We start from the raw sequence: 20,022 nt of genomic DNA, 5'->3' as shown, positions 1-20,022 counted from the left end.
AGAATCTGTTACAATAACAGCAAAATCTTTTCTCTAGCCTCCACACCTGACATTACAAATCACACATTCCACCCTTCCTCAGTCTGTTAAATAAAAGGTTTAGTGTACAGTGGAACTTCTGTTCGAACACACCGGACCTCTAACCAGAGTCCTATTAATTTCGTTCAGAAAAACTGACCTGGTCTTTGAACATTTTACTGGAGTTTGAACATGCTGACTTGTTTAAAATTCAGTTGTAAAAAAAACTTTCTTGTAAAACCCTGCTTCAAAAATGTTTTGAAATGACCTCTGACACTGACCTAACTCCAGGCTTTTGGAAGAGTTGGTCAAACATCTTCCAGTGTGAGTGTCTGATAATTAAAGACTGAGAAATACTGAATCGGACATCAAACTTTTTGCAGTTCAAACAGCACTTGAGAACCAGTCAAGTTCAAACACCAGGATTCCACCGTATTTAATGTTTTTCACTAACTCGTAAGGGTCATACAGCACCTGCAGAACGAAGGCAATAAGGTTTGATCTAAGGAAAGGGAGGATATGTAAAATTCCTTGGACCAAGAGTCCTTCAACATCCAGGCACCTTCAAGAGGTTAACAGCATGCAAGTTACCAAACAAGTCAAATATGTTATGGGACTGTCCATGGCTAACAATATTTAACCCTAGGGATAGGACAATGACTCCATTTTAGACTATCAAAATTAGCAGATACCACAGACTTTGGCACATTCCATTTAATGCTGAGCTATTATATTTATGAGAGCACTCTGATTCTTTGGTGTCATACAGTGCCTGGGATATGGAAGACGATCTGATTCAATCCAAGAAAGATGAATCCAAATCGGTCAAAAATAAATTTCCTTTCTCTTACTAACGTACTGAAAAAAAATAGGTCCTAACTGCATTTTAAAAACCTTTAGAGCAGCCTTTTGTGGTGAATCCTAACACTGTATTGGTACCTTACTGTGGAAACAACACTTTCTAGCTTCAAACCTAGAATACCCTTTCAATAAATTCAGCCTAAACAGCTGGGCACTTTTGTCAGTGTTTTGCCTGCTCTGCAGGTTGCTTCACATGCAGAGGTAAATAATGAGGACAGTAGAAACAATGGAAAGGTAATAATCAAGTAATAAGTCCCTTGGCCACAATTTTAGTAGTTTTGAGGTGGTCATTCCCTCAGCCTTTAAGTGTTCCACACCACATTGTCAAAGCTGAAGAAAGAGAAAAAGGCCTTTTATACAGAATCTAAAGCAAGGTACTGAATTTAGATATGGCATCAAAAGAAACATGAAGTAGGCATACTGCAGCACTTTTGAATTCTTATGTTTTTTCTTCTACTAGTGAGTCCTGCAGCTTGTGATGCCATTCTTAAATTCAGCACCTTACTTCTGGATCCAGTATGAAAGGCCCCATTCTTATGCTTCAGCTATGCTGTATAGCCCTTGTGGTTTAGCACTTCTTTTTGATTATAATAATTCAGCTATGACTGACAATACAGAGCAGAACATTTCAAGGTTCAAGGACTGACCACCACAATAAAAGGCCAAGGGACCGATCTTGACCTCTCCACTGCTTCCGTCCTCTCCAATATTTAGTCATTTCTGTATTCGACTGACGAGGTCTGGAAAGCAGGTGAAACATTTCAGCAATAAAGATGTGTAACTACATTTTATTCTGTTATACCATTAATATGAAACCAACCATGTCTAGGCACCATTTATTGAGGGAATTTTCCCTTATACTAAACGTACTTTGACTAGACAGTTAACTTTGTAGTTTACCCACTTTTCAAGAGAGACCTGTATGACCCTTGTGGGTTTAGGGCTTAGTTTTGATTGTAATACTAATAAAGAGGGATGCCTTGATGTTGATAAAGGGCTTGTAATTTAGTGAAAGAATAAAAAGGCACAATACTGTGATTGGAACAATACACAAATAACCTATACATAGGAGAAATGCCAGGAGGAAGAAAAAGAAGAGTAAAATGTAGAAAACAGTGAAAAAAAGATAATGGAAAAAGGTAGAGTTGGAGGAAAGTTAAAGAAAAAAAAAAGTAAGGGGATGAAGTGTGAAAAATTAAGAGGAAAAGTTATAGGGAGGAATGTTACAGTAGTTTACTAGGGAAAACTATCATTTCCTTTCTTGAAACCAACATTAAGACCTCCCATTTCTCAATTAATTTATTACCCCCATTTTTCCTGTGGATTTATCACTTCCCGATGTAAGAAATAGGCGAGACTACTTGCACTGAAAAAAACTGAATCTTTCAAGAATGTCACCACATGAAAAATGAGAAACAGTTTACAGTAACTGGCCTGGTGGCTAAAGCTCCCGCTTCACACGAGGAGGGCCCGGGTTCGATTCCCGGTGGGTGGAAACATATCAGCATTTCCTTACACCTATTGTCCTGTTCACCTAGCAGCAAATAGGTACCTGGGTATTAGTCGACTGGTGTGGGTCGCATCCTGGGGGACAAGATTAAGGATCCCAATGGAAATAAGTTAGTCCTTGATGACGCACCGACTTTCTTGGGTGGCTAACCCTCCAGGGTTAAAAATCCGAACGAAATCTTATCTTAACTATGTTTAAAGCTGACAATTTGTGAATCATCACATTATATTATAATTATTATTGGTTTATCAAGTTAAGCACTAAACCCATAAGGTACACACTCCATATTCAGACAATATCAGGGAGGGAAAAGATGGCTTACCTAGGAAGAAGTACTAATCAAGAAAATGTTAACTAATCATCAGGATATTACTATGATTTTTATCCTATTACTTTATTATAAAAAACATATATAGGTAATTTTCATTATTCATAAAATTGGCTCCTGAATCTCTAACTGTATGCAGCCATTTAACCCTTAAACTGTCTAAACCTAGATCTAAATTTTATTTTACGCGCTTTCAAATGTCCAGAGTGCTACTCGGGTGAACTTTAATCTACGTTTGAACAGTTTAAGGGTTAAGGAATAATTATCCAAGTATCTAACCTTTTATAAAGTATTGTGCCCCATAAGGGAGGCTCCTTGATTCTGGTAGGGGGCTCTTGATCTAGGGAATTGAATGAGAGTTCCAGTACCCTGAACTGAACCCGAATACCTTCCATCCTTTCCCTCTTCCCCACAGTTGTATAATTCTTACAGGTTTAGCACTCCCCCATAATAAAGTATTGTGAAAGCATGTCTTATTACTAACCAATACAGCATGTGAGCCTAGCACTGCAAGTAGTACATCATGAGAGGCAGGAGCAAGAGGAGAGGATTCATCAACTTGGTGACAGCAGAGTTGCAGTAATCATGTTCACAGCAGCCCACCACCCTGGCCTGAGCATCTTGAGGCACTTCAATATCTGTCATTAATGAGAAAGCAACAATTATACTGCAGTATTCTATTTGTTCTTTCTTGTAATTCAACAAATATGTCATACATAAGCAAGGAATCTTTTTGTTGCACCTAGTTCACATGTTACATTATTATTATAATCAAAAAGAAGTGCTAAGCCACAGCTATACAGCTCGCATCTTACAAAGCTCATATATCCTACCCTGCTGTGCTGTATGATCCTGGTGGGTTTAGCACTTGGTTTTTGTAATAATAATGTACCCAGTTTATTTTTTCATTATGAATAAATCAGAAATACGTAACTAATAATCTTCAGTTTTAAAGATGGATACTATTACAAAAAGAAAAAAAATCAATTTGTCTAGACAAAATTTTCTGTTAAGTCATACTCCCTTCCCCAAAAGACTGATCTATCCCATCAAGTCAAGCCAAACCAAGTGCCATGTATAATACACCATTCTGGGAACTTTTTAATTTGTCTTTACAACCTTTAACCCTTCAACAGGAAAGAGGAAGTTGGTAAAGGTTCCTTCATCCAAGGAATTTTTTAGCTACAGTCCCCTTTCTTGGATCCAACCAATTATCTCCAGGTTCCCAAATACTGACATTTAAATGTTTAGTACTTTCCCTCTAATATGACTATATGTACATGTTACATACACCCCTCCTTCAGAGTGCCAGCACTGTATTTCCCATCTCCAGGAATCAAGTCCAACTTGCCAGTTTCCCTGAATCCCTTCATAAATGTTACCTTGCTTACACTCCAACAGCATGTCAAGTCCTAATAACCATTTGTCTCCATTTGCTCCTATCTAACACACTCACGCATGCTTGCTGGAAGCCCAAACCCCTCACACACCAAACCTCCTTTAATCCCTCCCCATAACCTTTCCTAGGCCGACCCCTACCCTGCCTTCCCTCCACTACAGATTTATACACTAAGTCATTCTATTTCGTTCCATTCTCTCTACATGTCCAAACCATCTCAATAACCCCTCCTTAGCCCTTTGGATAATACTTTTTGTAATCCTGCACCTCCTCCTAATCTCCAAACTATGGATTCTATGCATTATATTCACATCACACATTACCCTCAGATTTGACATCTCCACTGCCTCCAGCCTTCTCCTTGTTGCAACTTTGACCACCCATGCCTCACACCCATACATTCACCTCTTTGCTTTCATGGATAAAGTTCTTTGTCTCCACAGACTCCTCAGTGCACCACTCACTGTCCCCCCCCCCCCCCATCATTTCTATGATTCACCTCATCTTTCATAGACCCATCTGCTGACATGTCCACTCCCAAATATCTGAATACATTCACCTCCTCCATACACTCTCCCTCCAATCTGATATCCAATCTTCTATTACCTAATTTTTTTGTTATCCTCATCACCTTCCTCTTTCCTATATTCACTTTTAATTTCCTTCTTTTACATACCCTACCAAACTCATCCACCAACCTCTGCAACTTCTCTTCAGACTCTCCCAAAAGCAGTGTCATCAGCAAAGAGCAACTGTGACAACTCCCACTTTGTGTTAGATTCTTTAGCTTTTAATCCTACACCTCTTGCCAACACCCGAGCATTCACTTCTCTTAGAACTCCATCTATAAATATATTGAACAACCATGGTGACATCACACATCCCTGTCTAAGGCCTACTTTTACTGGGAAATAACCTCCTTCTCGTCTACATAATCTAACCTGAGCCTCGCTATCCTCGTAAAGACTTTCACTGCTTTCAATAACCTACCTCCTATTCCATACATTTGCAACATCTGCCACATTGTCCCCCTATCCACCCTATCATACACCTTTTCTAAATCCATATATGCCACAAAAACCTCTTTACCCTTATCTAAATACTGCTCACCTGTGTGTTTCACTGCAAACACTTGGTCTACACACACCCCTACCCTTCCTAAAGCTTCCTTGTTCATGTTATCCTGATCTCCATCTTACTCTTAATTCTTTCAATAATAACTACCACACACACTTTACCAGGTATACTCAACAGACTTACTCCCCTATAATTTTTACACTCTTTTGTCCCTTTTGCCTTTATACAAAGGACCCCTCAAGGAAGGTTCCTTGATGTTGGTGAGGGGCTCTTGATTTAGGGAATTGGATCTGTGCTCCAGTTCCCCATATTAAGCCTGAATGCCTTCCACATCCCCCCCCCCAGGTGCTGTATAATCCTCCGGGTTTAGCGCTTCCCCCTCGATTATAATAATAATAATAATTTATACAAAGGAACTATGCATGCTCTCTGCCAGTCCCTAGGTACCTTACCCTCTTCCATACATTTATTAAATAAAGACACAACCACTCCAAAACTATATCCCCACCTGCTTTTAACATTTCTATCTTTATCCCATCAATCCCAGCTACTTTACCCTCTTTCATTTTACCCACTGCCCCACACACTTCCCCCCACACTCACAACTGGTTCTTTCTCACTCCTATAAGATGTTATTCCTCCTTGCCCTATACACGAAATCACAGCTTCCCTATCTTTGACATTTAACAGTTCCTCAAAATATTCCCTCCATCTTCCTGATACCTCTAAGTCTCCATTTAATAACTCTCCCCTCCTATTATTAACTAACAAATCCATTCACTCACTACGAAAGCAAAAGACTTGGCAGACGATGCACCATCCCCCCAATGAAAAGCAGGGGTGTCACTAGCACGTTAAGAGACCATACAATAAGTGTCAGGGGCCCGAGACTGTTCAACTGCCTCCCAGCACACATAAGGGGGATTACCAACAGACCCCTGGCAGTCTTCAAGCTGGCACTGGACAAGCACCTAAAGTCAGTTCCGGATCAGCCGGGCTGTGGCTCGTACGTTGGTTTGCGTGCAGCCAGCAGCAACAGCCTGGTTGATCAGGCTCTGATCCACCAGGAGGCCTGGTCTCAGACTGGGCCGCGGGGGCGTTGACCCCTGGAACTCTCTCCAGGTAAACTCCAGGTAAACTTATTAATCTCACTCCAAAACCCAAGTGTAAGTAGAAGTAGCAAGATGTACCTGAAATCTTGCACATTTATGAGACAGAAAAAGACACCAGCAATCCTACCATCATGCAAAACAATTACAGGCTTCTGTTTCACACTCATTTGGTAGAACAGTAGTACCTCCCTGGGTGGTTGCTGTCTACCAACCTACTACCTTTGTTAAAGTATCACGAGGAATTTCACATGGAGCCAAAAGTATCCTATTCTCTCAAACATAATTATACTGTACCATTATATTTCACAGTCCAAGTACACACTGATGAAATCCACAATTAAGGACATTTTCAATGATTCACTGTCTTCAATACTCATCACGGGTATAAACAAATTTACCAAGTGCTTTCGTAATCTATCAAGAGCTATTGCTAAAAAGCACCTTGTCTCCTTAATGTAATCAAGACAGCAATATGCCATGTTAGTTTAATATTAACGTTTATTATGCACCCCATACCCATCCTGTGGGCAGTAGTCAAAAGATTACAGAGGTACATAACGGGTCCAGGGGCTAGGCCCTAAAGTTTTGATAGCTGAGCAAGTTACAAAGATAATGATATGTCAAACAAAATTAGCTTTCATCTAATTCTGTCCCTGTTCTTCCAGCCTTCCTTCAACTCTTATACACAATTGATAACATATCTTGTCCCACTTCATTTGTATTGTAACCCAAGTATCTTCTTGTATTGTCACCATCTCTATTCAATCGATGAATCGGTTTAAGTATGCAAAGTTTTTGTAACTGACCTTTTGTCATTAGCTACCTTTTTTACTCCACTTATGATTGAAATTAACTACACAAGAAATCTTACATAACAGACTGTCTAGTTCTAGCATGTAAACCTTATGAGTAGTTGCCCAAAATTCACAGCACAATTAGTGGCTTTCTTTTGTGTCTATGTAGTAATACATTTAAACTACATTTGTATGGCATAGAGAAATAAACTATTATTATTATCAATTTAATTATTGTCCTCCATATTATCCACAAGAGCAAGTACAGGAAAACCTTAATAATACAATTAAGAGAAAGTACAGCAACTATTCCCAAGTAATCCCACTCTAAAAACATTATCAGCCATGTTATTTATAAACCCTCCATGTAACAGATCTCTCTAATGGACTTTTGAAGCAACAAAATTCACTGGGGTAAACCATACTTAACATTTATTTTCAATGTTAATTACAGTATGTGTAAGCCCCATGTACAGTACTACATCAGGTACAGAGTAAATTGCTTTGGTGCTTTTTCTGTGCCTTTTCAAATTATTCTGATTAATGGACACACAATCCCCCTATTACTCTAGTTATACTGATTACTTCAATAAGCAACAAACTTAGAACTTCACTGTACATTACCTAAATTATTCTATGTGGTACCATCAATAACATTTACAAATAAAATAAATATGGAGAAGTATTGGGCATCCCTTGAGTGCCACACGCAAGTGTCAATATGGGAATCGTCACCCACCCCTCCCTCCTCTGTCAGAATGTAGCACTATGGGAGGTTGGTTTCTTGTGGTGGGCAGTCCTTAAAAGTAATAAATGGTAGACCACTAATAATTGTTTTCCCCTCTACTATGGCATAAACAAGATTTCTGCAGTGAAAACTAAATCAGTTGTGAAATTTGAAGAGCATTTATGTACTGCCCACATACATTAGTAATGTAGTTTCATTTTTAAAAGTACAGTATAACCTCGATATAACCGACCCCTATGCAATGGATTTCAAACATAATATTTGGCAGGACAAATGTTCAATGCAATGGACCAAGCCAACCCTACCAATATTTTGGTCATTAGCAGTAATGAGTACACAATAGGTTCCCCACACAATGGACCAAATCCAATGAGGTTTCACTGTACATTATTTTACGGGGGCACACTAAGTAACTTTACGTGTTCTTTATGCTAGCATTTAAAACTCACCTTCATGTAGATTTGCTATCCAATTCTTAACAGAGTTCCAAGCGTCGACGGCTCCACGTTCAATGGTTCCCAAGCTGCATTCAACCCTTCTACTACAACCCTTGATTACATGGCCACTAAGATCAATTTTCTGAAATGTCAAATTAGTGGGTTATATTTAAAATTTAGCAATCACAGTTTTCTCTGAAACAAACCTGAATGCTTTCCATTAACCCCAGGCACTGTATGACTCCTATGATTTAATGCTCCCCCCATGAATATAACATTCATTATATATACAGTATACATGTATTCCTAATGTACTAATTTCATTAATTATATTAGAAACAAATTGACAAATAGCTTTACTTAAGAAAAAATGATCTGTCCAGACATTATCTCCGTCAACTCCACATTCAACAAAAAAGTTAAATGACAATTATACATCAGTAAGAACTAGACTGACTACTAACCATACAGGTATCATAGTTATAAGAACATTCTTCAACCTGGGCAGACTGGTTAGCACAGTCTTTACATTTGTAGCACTTGAGGGCTGATGCTGCAGACACCAGTGCTAGCATCACCACCACATCAATAGTCCAATGAGACACCATCTTCAAGTTTGTATATTAACTGCTTTAGAAGTTTCTGCCTTTGTTGCTGTTACTAGTACTGCACACTGAAAAAATACAACAGTCTGGCTGAAGGTAGTTTTAAAAAATTTTAGAGCATTTATTATGTAGATCATTCGACTCTCGATAAAAAAATGTTAAAGAAAAAATAAATTAACAAATAAATACTATCATACCAGGCTAAAATAAATAGCATTAATTAAAAATGCCATTAAATGTCAAAAGTGTGTGTTCTGTCATTCCTAAAGGCAGCCCAGTAATCATAAAAACTGACTAAAGCAGAAATGCCTAATCCATGGGCAAACTATTAATGTGCTCCACAACCAGCTGCACTAAGCTACACAGCAAAGCAATGTATAGCACCTAAAAACAAGTGGCCATGGCCTAGTAATTTTTATTGACCTAAGAAAAGCTTTTGACTCCACAAACTTGACCATTATGGTATAAGAGGCCATGTGCTTGCACATTTCAAATCCTACCTTACTAATAGGTATCAGTATGTCACCATTAAAGACACAGCATCATCAACAGGGCCACTTGATACTGGAGTTCCACAGGGAAGTGTCCTTGGTCCCCTGCTCTTCCTCATTTACATCAATGATCTTCCAAACACCTGAAACCCATCCTCTTTGCTGATGACACGTGTCATCTCTCACCCTAATCTTCCCACCCTCAACACCATTGTTAACGAGGAGCTGCTCAAAATATTGACTTGGATGACATCCAATAAACTTACACTTAACACTGACAAAACCTACTTTATTATGTTTCGTAGCAGAGCAGGTGTTGCGCAACTTAACATTAAGATCGACAATACTCTAATTGCCAGACATAATGAGGGCAAATTCCTAGGCCTATACCTCGATAACAACCTGAATTTCAGCACCCACATCCAACCCGTAGCAAAAAAAAAGTATCCAAAACAGTTGGGATTCTCTCCAAGATACAATACTACATGCCGCAAAATGCCCTTCTCACACTATGCCATTCATTCACTCATTTATCCATATCTCACCTATGCTATTTATGCTTGGGGATCAACTGCAGCAACACACCTGAAGCCAATAATAACCCAACAAAAAGCCGCAGTAAGAATAATCACTAAATCCAATCCCTGGCAACAGCCCCCCCCCCCCACTCTTCATAGATCTAAACTTACTCCCTGTTCAGAACATCCACACTTACTACTGTGCAATCTACAGCTACAGGACCTTAAATTCCAATATTAACCTTGACCTAAAATGCTTTCTTGATAGTTGTGACAAGACCCACAGGCATAACACCAGACAAATATCTCTACGACATTCCCAGTGTCCGACTAAACCTTTACAAAAATTCAATGCATGTCAAAGGCCCTAAAATCTGGAACACCCTACCTGAAAACTTTAGAATTGCAGACACATTCATCACCTTCAAAACTACCGTTAGAAAACATCTTATCTCTCTGATACACCCCGTCAACTAACTACATAAAAACCACATGGTGGTTCACACTTACACTCACTCACTCACTCATCCATTTGACTAAGCACAGAAATACGAATCTTAATCTTAAAATAATGATTCCTAACTAGTCATAAGTTTGCCTGTGATACTCCAATATAGAAACTATGTATTGTGCCAAAACAAAAGCATTCACATTTCTGAACTCACAAACTAGTATTAGTCACTTAGTATTTAGTCAACTTACTCCATAATTTGTAATAATTTAGGGTTAAGAATTAATCTTAAGTTTGCCCGAAATGCCTAGCCGTGCTAGGTGTCCTAGTGGCCCCCTTTGTAATTAGTATTTTTACATGTAAACCACACAATAACCAAAATCTGTAAACTCCACATTGTAATCCTTATAGAGAATAAACTTGATTGACTGATTGATGGGTGGGATGTGAGCTCACTCACTCAACTGATTAGTCTCGAGTGACAATTCCTGTTGGAGGAGGGTCCTCAAAGTACTCGGATGCCTGCGAGGAAGCTCCTGATCCAAGGAATGGGACAACCTCCCCTTCCTTGGATTGAACATAGATGCCTCCCATTCCTCAAGTTTACTGACGATGGCTAAGGCCTTGAGCCTGTGGTCCGGGATGAAGAAAAAGGGTATGTGAAAACGTGAAGGCTTGTAATATACATGTACAATCTTCAAGAAAAAGCCTGAAGATATTTTTAACTATATAAAGAAGAAACAAATTAGAAAATTTTTTTGGTGCAAATGACATGGTGTGAGTAAAAGTGCACAAGATTATCATGTTGGTCGAAGACATGCACAGGAGGACGTCAAGGAAAGAATCTTCATTCTTGTTTAAGTCCTAAAGTGAACTAGACATATGGCTCACCTTTGTTGACTTAGTTGAGAAGGTCCTGCATATTACAAAATCTGGGACAGATTACCAAGATATCAAACATGATTTAAGACAAGAAAGTGTTGGGAATAATGGTACTGAATTTCTCAGTCATCCATGAACAGGTTGGCAAGCACAGCAGTGAGAGGAGGCTGTCCATTGCCATTCCAAAACTTTGTAACATTTACATTTAACAGGTCTACTAGACTGAAAATTCTGGAGGTAATGCGAGATTGTGGCTGCCAGTGAGCCTCCATCTCAGCATATTAATGGTAGCCTCTGTGGGTACGTTAGTTAAAAAGAAATATTGAAAGATGTGGTTTTTTTTTTTACATTCAGGCTGTAAATATGAGGTCACCAGAATGGCATGATGACCAGCTAATCTGTGGGAGAACCTTTCTATGCCTGAAGCAACAGGACACGTGGGATACCAGGCATGCGCGTCTGTGGGAAGCCATAAAGATGTTCAGGCATGGGTTCTGCAGGTACATATTGGATTCTCTTGCGTTGCTCTGATTTGCCTAGTATGTTGCGGGCTTCCAGTTAAAAAGTTCTGTTGCTCTTGAATAATAGTGGTTCCAAAATGGGCTGGTATGTGTTAATGTTGAACTAGAATGTTGCTATGGTAGCCGACAATGTTTAATAACACCACCCCACCCATTAAAATTCGAAAAACCGTAGGCAGTAGGTACAATATACTCAATCTTACGTAATATACTCTCACAATTTACGCTGTTCGCTCCACTCAAATCATTTTTTCCCATGAATCTCCCAAGGCAAATCTTAGCTTAAGTTTAAAAAATATCATTTTGTCCTTTTCACTGGGTAATCTTTTAATTTCTATTTAAAATATTTTTAACTTCCTATTTTGGCATGTACACCCAACTATTATATTCCTCTGTACAACCATGTAAATTGTCAAAATAAAAAATTAATCTATTCATACCTTGTACGTGACTCATAAGCATAAATATTGCATCTATATAATATTTTTGCACAACCCGCATAGGAGAATGAAACTGACAACGTTTCAGTTCGACTTGGGACTAGTTAATGGCCCAAGTCGGACCAAAACGTCAAATTTTCATTCTATGTGCTCACCTAATTGTAGTTGCAGGGGTCGAGACTCTGCTCCTGGCCCCGCCTTTTCACTGAACGCTACTAGGTCCTCTCTCCCTGCTCCATGAGCTTTATCATACCTCGTCTTAAAGCTACGTATGGTTCCTGCCTTCACTACATCGCTCGCCAGACTTCCACTTCCTGACCACTCTATGACTGAAGAAATGCTTCCTAACATCCTTGTGGCTCATCTGAGTCTTCAACTTCCAAGAGTAACAACCCTTTGTTTCTGTGTCCCCTCTCTGGAACATCTCGTCTCTGCCCACCTTGTCTATTCCACGCAGTATTTTGTATGTCGTTATCATGTCTCCCCTATCCCTCTTGTCCTCCAGTGTCGTCAGGCTGATTTCCCTCAACCTTTCTTCATAGGACATTCCCCTTAGCTCTGGAACTAACCTTGTTGCAAACCTTTGCACTCTAATTGCTTAACCTGCTTGACCCGGTGCGGGTTCCAAACAGGTGCTGCATACTCCAGTATGGGCCTGACGTACACGGTGTACAGTGTCTTGAAAGATTCCTTACTTAGGTATCGGAATGCTAATCTCAGGTTTGCCAGGCGCCCATATGCTGCAGCAGTTATCTGGTTGATGTGTTGATGTGCGGGTTACCTGTACATGTATATAGTTCCGTTCCCCTTTATGTTCTTTAATATTTTTTAGTAATATGTATATAGTTTTGGTCTAAGCGTGCCTGAAATAATGAGCATACTAAGGACTTTTCAAATTACACGTGTACATTTTTGAAAAAAAAAAATTTATTTCAGTTGCTGGACCAGGCTTGTAGCTGTTAAAGATATCCCTGTCTTGCATAACATCAGTCCCTTTGTACATTAATGCAGTCGGTAAGAATGGTGCAAAGTGCGGCGTAAGCTTGGATGGCAATTTCCAGAAAGGAGCCGGGTCTTCCAGAACTGTTGGTGGAGACACCAGCAGGCTGCCTGTGCCCAAGGAGAGTTAGCCGCCGAAAGTGTTATTGCTCAACCCAACGGAGCAAGGCAACAAGGGTACTACGACCAGTAACAAAATAAACGAGTGTTTCTACGGTGCAGGTCGAATGCCTGCCTACGGGCCTCTACGAACATCTTTATCTACAGTATATATATAATGAAGTGCATCAGTGCACACTGTGTACCTCAGAACCAATTACTGACATTTTCCAATCTAGTGAACGTTGAACCTTAGTATGGACGCACAGGTTTCTTCCAACTGTTTAGGTAAACTAGTTTACACCGTGCCACCAGGCAATCACAAACCAATGATCCTTTCATGACACTCAAGGTTCCAGCTATGTATGGAGTCACTCGTCATCACTATGTTTACCACTCACGATAAACATGTCACACTGGTGCACAAAGCATCACTGTTACGCAGTGGCGTCGCTTAGCGTTGGTGTCACCGAGGTGGCATTGTTGGTGTCACCCCCATGAAATCCAAGGGCGGGGGGATGGGGGGAGTAAACCCCAGTTAACATAAGAACGAAGGAACACTGCAGAAGGCCTACTGGCCCATGCGAGGCAGGTCCAAGTCTCCTACCGGCTTAAGCCAATGCACCCAACCTAGTCAGGTCAGGTCACATTGACTTAAGGGAGGAACACGGCAACCGACCTGGTAGCACAAGCTATTAGGTCCAACTCACACCCACCCACATCCATCATGCAATTTTCTACCGAATAAAATTATCACAACCGCCAGGGATGAGCCCTCACCCACCATCATCCGTCAAAATTACATGAATTACGCATCAGGCGCTAACTATTTTGAAATGATCCGCCACTGAGAATAAGCTAAATGCTTACAGTGGTGACTGAGCCAGAGCTCAACTACGGTTGTGTACAAGTACAGAGTGTACGTACAAGTACTATCATAAGCAGTCCTGATTAGCGTCCAAGTACCCTCCTTCAGGGAACATAAAAGTTTAGTATGGCACTGCAGATCATACCTGGGTTGCAGAAGTTCCACCACTGTGAAACTAATATAATTTATTCAGTATTTAAAAATGTCAAAAATTTAAATGTTGAAGCCCAAGATTTTTTTTATCGAGTTGCATGGTATTTAGCAACTGCTTTTTATAATCACCAGAGGTCCAATACACAATATTCTAGCACAAATTTAATGACCAAGAAGGTACCTTTTATAATTTCTGACATTCTCTTCAGTTAGTAAATAACCCAATGATTTTTTAGAACTGAGGATTTAAAAAAAAAAAAAAGAACCTATAAAACCAGTAACTGACTATTACCATTGTATTTGAGAACTACAGTGAAGTATTAATAGCAAGAATTTGTTAAGAGAAGATTTCGTTCGGATTTTTAACCCCGGAGGGTTAGCCACCCAGGATAACCCAAGTCAGTGCGTCATCGAGGACTGTAACTTATTTCCATTGGGGTCCTCAATCTTGTCCCCCAGGATGCGACCCACACCAGTCGGTTAACACCCAGGTACCTATTTGCTGCTAGGTGAACAGGACAGGTGTAAGGAAACGTGTCGGAATGTTTCCACCCGCCGGGAATCGAACCCGAGCTCTCCATGTGTGAAGCGGGAGCTTTAGCCACCAGGCCACATGGCTCCCAAAATTGTACACGCAAGAGGTGTCACCAAATTATGTGCCAATGTTACATATTTTAAATAAATCTAAATATAATATTTCGTACACCGTGTGATGTAGGTTAGCCAGGTATTACCAACTTTCCCTAGTAACCTTGTATTATGTAAACCACAGGAATTCTGAGGAACCTTGCAGCAACTTTTTCCATACTTTTTGCTACCATGCACTCTACACTACCAGTTGTTGGTAATTACCAATGGGAATTGCTTAGCTATGGTCAAGAGCCTCTTAGCTTTTTTTTCATTTTTAATCTGGTGGTCTTATTCACAGGTCCTGCAAACTCTTAATTTTCTTAATATAATAACTGCGGTCTCCATGCAGAAGCCGATACTAAATTGGCTCAGGAACAGAGACATTTTACATAAACAAGTGTTCTAATATTCTGACTGTAGTCTCCTCACGGATGTTGTGTCCTGCTCGTGTGAATACACTAATACATACATCGGAGCCGAGTATTTCCTGCCGCCAACTATTGTGAAACAGTTACTCATTGTGTACACACCTCTGATCTCTCGCACCTACCTGCTAAAAATTAGCGTGGAGACAGACCAAGGTCCAAGACAGACAGAGGGGGGGGGGGACTTGAAACGCGGAGGGCTAAGATGGAGGTGGCGACTCCAAACTCAGCATGTCAGACAAGAGACGATGAACCAGTAAAACGATCCATTATAATCTGATGTAAGCGAAACAGAATGAGAGGCCTCCGGACATCAATGGTCCATACAGTAGTTTCAAATATTTATAGTGAAAGTAAACAAGGTTAGAATAGCAGATAGGGTCGGGAGAAATTAGATATCACATAGTGGAAACTATGCAAGGATATAAATGCCTGCAGTATAATAAAAAGAAAAAAAACTGGAAGGAAAGTCAACGAGTGAGATAGAGAACCTAGCCAGAAAGTGGTGGGAAACCAAGAATAATTTCAGGGTGAAGGAGAAAAATAAAAAATAAGCCTGTGATTCAAGTAAAGATGAACAGAAAAAAAAATGAAATGCAACAAGGAAAAAAATACAGAAAGCAGAGGAAAAGAAAAGCAAGATATAAAAAAAAAAAAAAAAAAGAAGAGTACACACAAGGGCGAGAAGAAAGCCCGAGTAGGAAATCGAGAGACTAACAAGACAAATCTGAATCAAACCAACTACAACGGCAACATCAAATGAAAGACGACGGTGCAACAGTAGGTAAGACTTGAGGAAGAGGGCGGCGGCTCGCGAGAAACAGTCTTGTGGGGAGCTGCACATACGATTGGAAATAGGGGCCAGGATAATTGCCATGCATATGTAAAGTAATGGAGAAGATAATCCGTGTGTGATGCACCATCCATAAAATGTGGTTTAATAAACAACCAGCATGGATTTAGAGATGGCAAATCCTGTCTGCAAGAATACATTTGATATAGCTCAAGTAACTGGGATAACCTTAGGATCAAAGAGTATTTTAGGGAATAAAACTGTCTTAGAAGAGGTGTCGTAATGGGAAAGTAACAAGTTTGGTTCCACAAGGATCAGTACTGGGACTGTTCTCTTTCTGGTATATGTGACTTGTATACCCAGAGATGATGTATCACTGTACAGATGTTAAATAAGAATAAAAACTGATGAAGACGCTACAGATGAACCTGAACAAACCACAGGAGTGGTCAGACAAGTGATTACTGAAATTTAACGCCGGCAAAGGCAAGTTATGAAGTGAGGAAACTAAGATCGGAAACTGAGTACAGACTCTGCTAACAGAGGCGGCAAACCTCAATAAAAAAAACTAGGAATGACCATAGTGCAGAGCATATCGTCAGAGATGAACATGAAATGAATAACATTTGCTGCAAATGCTCGTTTGGCAACTCTAAGATTAGTTCTCAGGCATCTTCAGCAATCATAAACGACCCTTTAGATGACATATCAGGCCCATATTGGAATAAGCAGCACCAGTATGGTATATAAACATTTGCTAAAGACTATCAGACACGGGAGACGATGCAGAGGTTAGCAGTGAGACTAGCGTCAGAGTTAAGGGAACGAACTATTTATAGAAACTAAAAGAACTTAACCTGACTAAGGATGAAGAACCAGGCGGAGACAACCACATACAAAATACTCAAGAGGGTTTGACAGTGGAGAGGGATAGACCAATCTAGAGAGAACACTCGGACGCTAAAAGCAAATGAATCATAGGCATGTCATGAAGTATTTTCTCAGCCTCGGTGTAGTCACCAAGTGGGATGTCCTTGACGACGATGTAGTGAAGGATCCATACACAGGTTTAATTAAGCAGAGGTATGACCAGGCTTCAGGAGGCTATGGGGAGAGTAAACCCGACAAGTGGTAAGAGGCAGGGCCAGGAGCTGAGACTAGATCCCTGCAACCACAAATACACGTGTACATAAGTACGAATGCGCGCGCGCTCGCACTTAAAAAATTTTAAGGTCCCGCATCATGTTGAGAGGGTTGCAGAACCCAGTTATGCTTTCCTGGTCACTACTCATTCAGGGTATATAGCTTAATCTACCGCCACTGGATGTAAATACAAAGTGAAATTATAGCTACATTGTTACACAATAACATGCAGAAAAAAATATTTTATGAGTTCCGGGAGTATACTGAAAGCAGACGTGTATTATTCAAAGCGAATGCGTTTTATTCCTGGCAGTCAGGCATTGGCCTGGACAAGAGCAAATGAGGTGTCTTTTTTAGTTCAGGACGTGTAGGAAAGCAGCTGGGCGAAGTCGTCATGGGTTGGTGTTAGTTTGAGTAGGTAATTTTGGTAAGTTTTTTAGTGTATACTATAGGTGTTTGTATTTAAGTGCTCTCATGTTTATTTGTAAGGCCCTAGTATGCAGAGGCCTATTTATGCGAGAGTACTGTATGTTGTTTTCCCTGCTGGTAGTCTACCAGACAGAAGTGAAGAGGTGGGTGTACGTCATGGAGCCTCCCTGGTTTATTTTGTTGAACTCCTCAGTAGCAATGTGCTAGTGAGCTAATGTGAACTGGGGTGTGTTTTTTTTTTTGTAGTAGTTATAAGTTGTATATAAGTTACTATTAATATAGATATATTTTTATATTGGCGAGTTTTTGTCCTTCCTTCCTAATAATAATTAATATTGTTTAATATACGAGTACATGCTGGCCCAAGGTTTGCTGTATTTTTTCAGTGTAATTTTATAACTCCTAGACAGCAGTGTGAGCAGCCTTTATGAGCCAGGAACATTTTATTTAAGTTACGACATCAAAGTCGTAACATACAAATATAAAAAGTAGTATTTTTAACATCCTTTTTTAACTGAAGAAAAATTAAAAACTTCAATCGTCTACACTTTGATAACACTGGCGTTACCCTGAAACAAGAGACGCGTGCTAGGTGGTGATGTGTTTTGGTGTCTCCAAGGGCGTTCCTTAATCATGAGAGGCCCCGGTGAGTCATGTCCGGCTTTATTCACCAAGGTACGTGGGTGAAGAATTTGAGTTAGTACTCCATTGTGTTTTTGTAAATGTGCTCGCATCTCCTGGCCCCACCTGAAACATTATCTACAGGCTTTACATATTCCTGAGCCCCGTGGAACAATAATATCAGCTTTATCTCTCCTCTCCCCATCCTTTTCTTTCTAAGTTGGTGCAAGCTTATGCTAGGATCTACTGTGCTTTTTGTCATTATATGTGGGTGCATAAATTAAGGGGATAAGAATTATAGGCGCAGGTGTGGGACAATGTGGACATACTTTACAAACATGTACCTCAAATATTATGCGCAGTTTCAAGTGTGGGACGATTTGGAAGGTGGTGATTCGCGACAACTAAGACCAGATGATCTTTGATGATTACCCCGACAATCCCAGCACAAATCAAGTGACAATACTAAATCAACTCCACCAGATCAAAGGAGTGAACTTTTCGCTACAGTCTACTTGTGAACAAAACCATTGCATATACCGCATTGGTTCATAACAACAGTTCCTACAAACATGCAAGTCGTATCATAAAGGAAGCCCATGTTATGAAACATCTCCCTCCCACTACCGCAATTGTCCTCCCCTTCCCTCCCACACACATCTACCCTTTTCCCCACACTGGTACAAGGTGCAACCAGCCTCGTTCCAGGTCAGGTTACTTTATCGCAAATTATCAAAATTATGCTCATTTAAATAATTGCAATGGGGGCGGGGCGATGGAGGTGAGTAACGTCTGGCAACTGAGTAGCACCGGCGTTAATAACTCTTTAGAGAAAAATACGTTCAAACGGTAATGCCATTCAGCTCGCATGTGTGGACCTGGATTTGTTCCCCAGTTCAAGTGGACATCAGGCATATTTCTGTTGCCCCTGTACACCTAGTTGCAAGTAGGTATTATGGTACCTACTGAGGTGGGTGCCATCCTGGAAATAAGCAAGACACTGGCTTAATTCCAGGTTAATAATCCTAAATATAATCTTCCATTGTATGGTAGGAGGACGAGCTGAAGTGATAAAGGCGATCTAGTTCAGTAATCGCTGGACACTCATCACTCGTTTGGGCGATTAGTTAGCTGGGTGATATGAGGGTGGGCGATTGGGTGGGTGGGAACGTAGGTGGCGTGTGGAAGTGTAGGTGGCGTAGGTGAGTCATGCGAAACTGGCTAGAGTTGGTAAGCATATGACGGAAAGTTCATACAGTTTGTGAGAGACTCACAATCAGTGCCCTTAGAGTGTTATTCTGATAAAAAGCAAAGGCACGAAGTGATACAGAAGTTAAGAGTGGAGGTGTTTATGGGTGGCTGGCGTTTAAAGAATGGGGTATGGGTAAACGAGGTGGTGACAATGGGCATTCCTGAGCAGAATGTATGAGGGCTGAGACCTTGAGTGAACTTGTTAGTTGGGTCCTGTGTTGGTTGGGTGTCAAGCCCGTATGAGCAGTTTCAAACTGTCTCGTTCGTTACGTACCTTGTAAAGAAGCTATTCTGATCTTTATATTTATAATATTTTTGGGTGTTCATATTCTTCCTTTGTTCCTTACTGCGTATTCTCCTTAACTCGAACACAAAGTCTTTAGCAATACTTTATTCTGCCAAGTTATTTGTTGCTATGC

The 20,022-nt window shown here is 40.2% G+C and overlaps 1 protein-coding gene across 3 annotated transcripts in view; it reads right to left on the bottom strand.

The window, feature by feature from the left end:
* LOC128686756 (uncharacterized) overlaps positions 1 to 20,022 on the bottom strand; it is a 35,686-nt gene that overhangs the window by 2,790 nt on the left and 12,874 nt on the right. For all 3 annotated transcript variants that reach the window (XM_070082279.1, XM_070082277.1, XM_070082278.1), the window contains exons 2-4: positions 8,749 to 8,957; positions 8,297 to 8,426; positions 3,202 to 3,355 (exon numbers count right to left, since the gene is read on the bottom strand). In XM_070082279.1, coding sequence (XP_069938380.1) covers positions 3,219 to 3,355; positions 8,297 to 8,426; positions 8,749 to 8,892 — 411 coding nt within the window. In that variant the 5' untranslated portion in view covers positions 8,893 to 8,957 and the 3' untranslated portion in view covers positions 3,202 to 3,218. The remainder of the gene's footprint in view (positions 1 to 3,201; positions 3,356 to 8,296; positions 8,427 to 8,748; positions 8,958 to 20,022) is intronic.

This window comes from Cherax quadricarinatus, chromosome 7 (assembly GCF_038502225.1).
Source record: "Cherax quadricarinatus isolate ZL_2023a chromosome 7, ASM3850222v1, whole genome shotgun sequence".
Lineage (NCBI taxonomy): Eukaryota > Metazoa > Arthropoda > Malacostraca > Decapoda > Parastacidae > Cherax > Cherax quadricarinatus.
The sequence above is the reverse complement of the archived record's forward strand: the minus strand, read 5'-3'. Positions and strand labels throughout refer to the sequence as shown.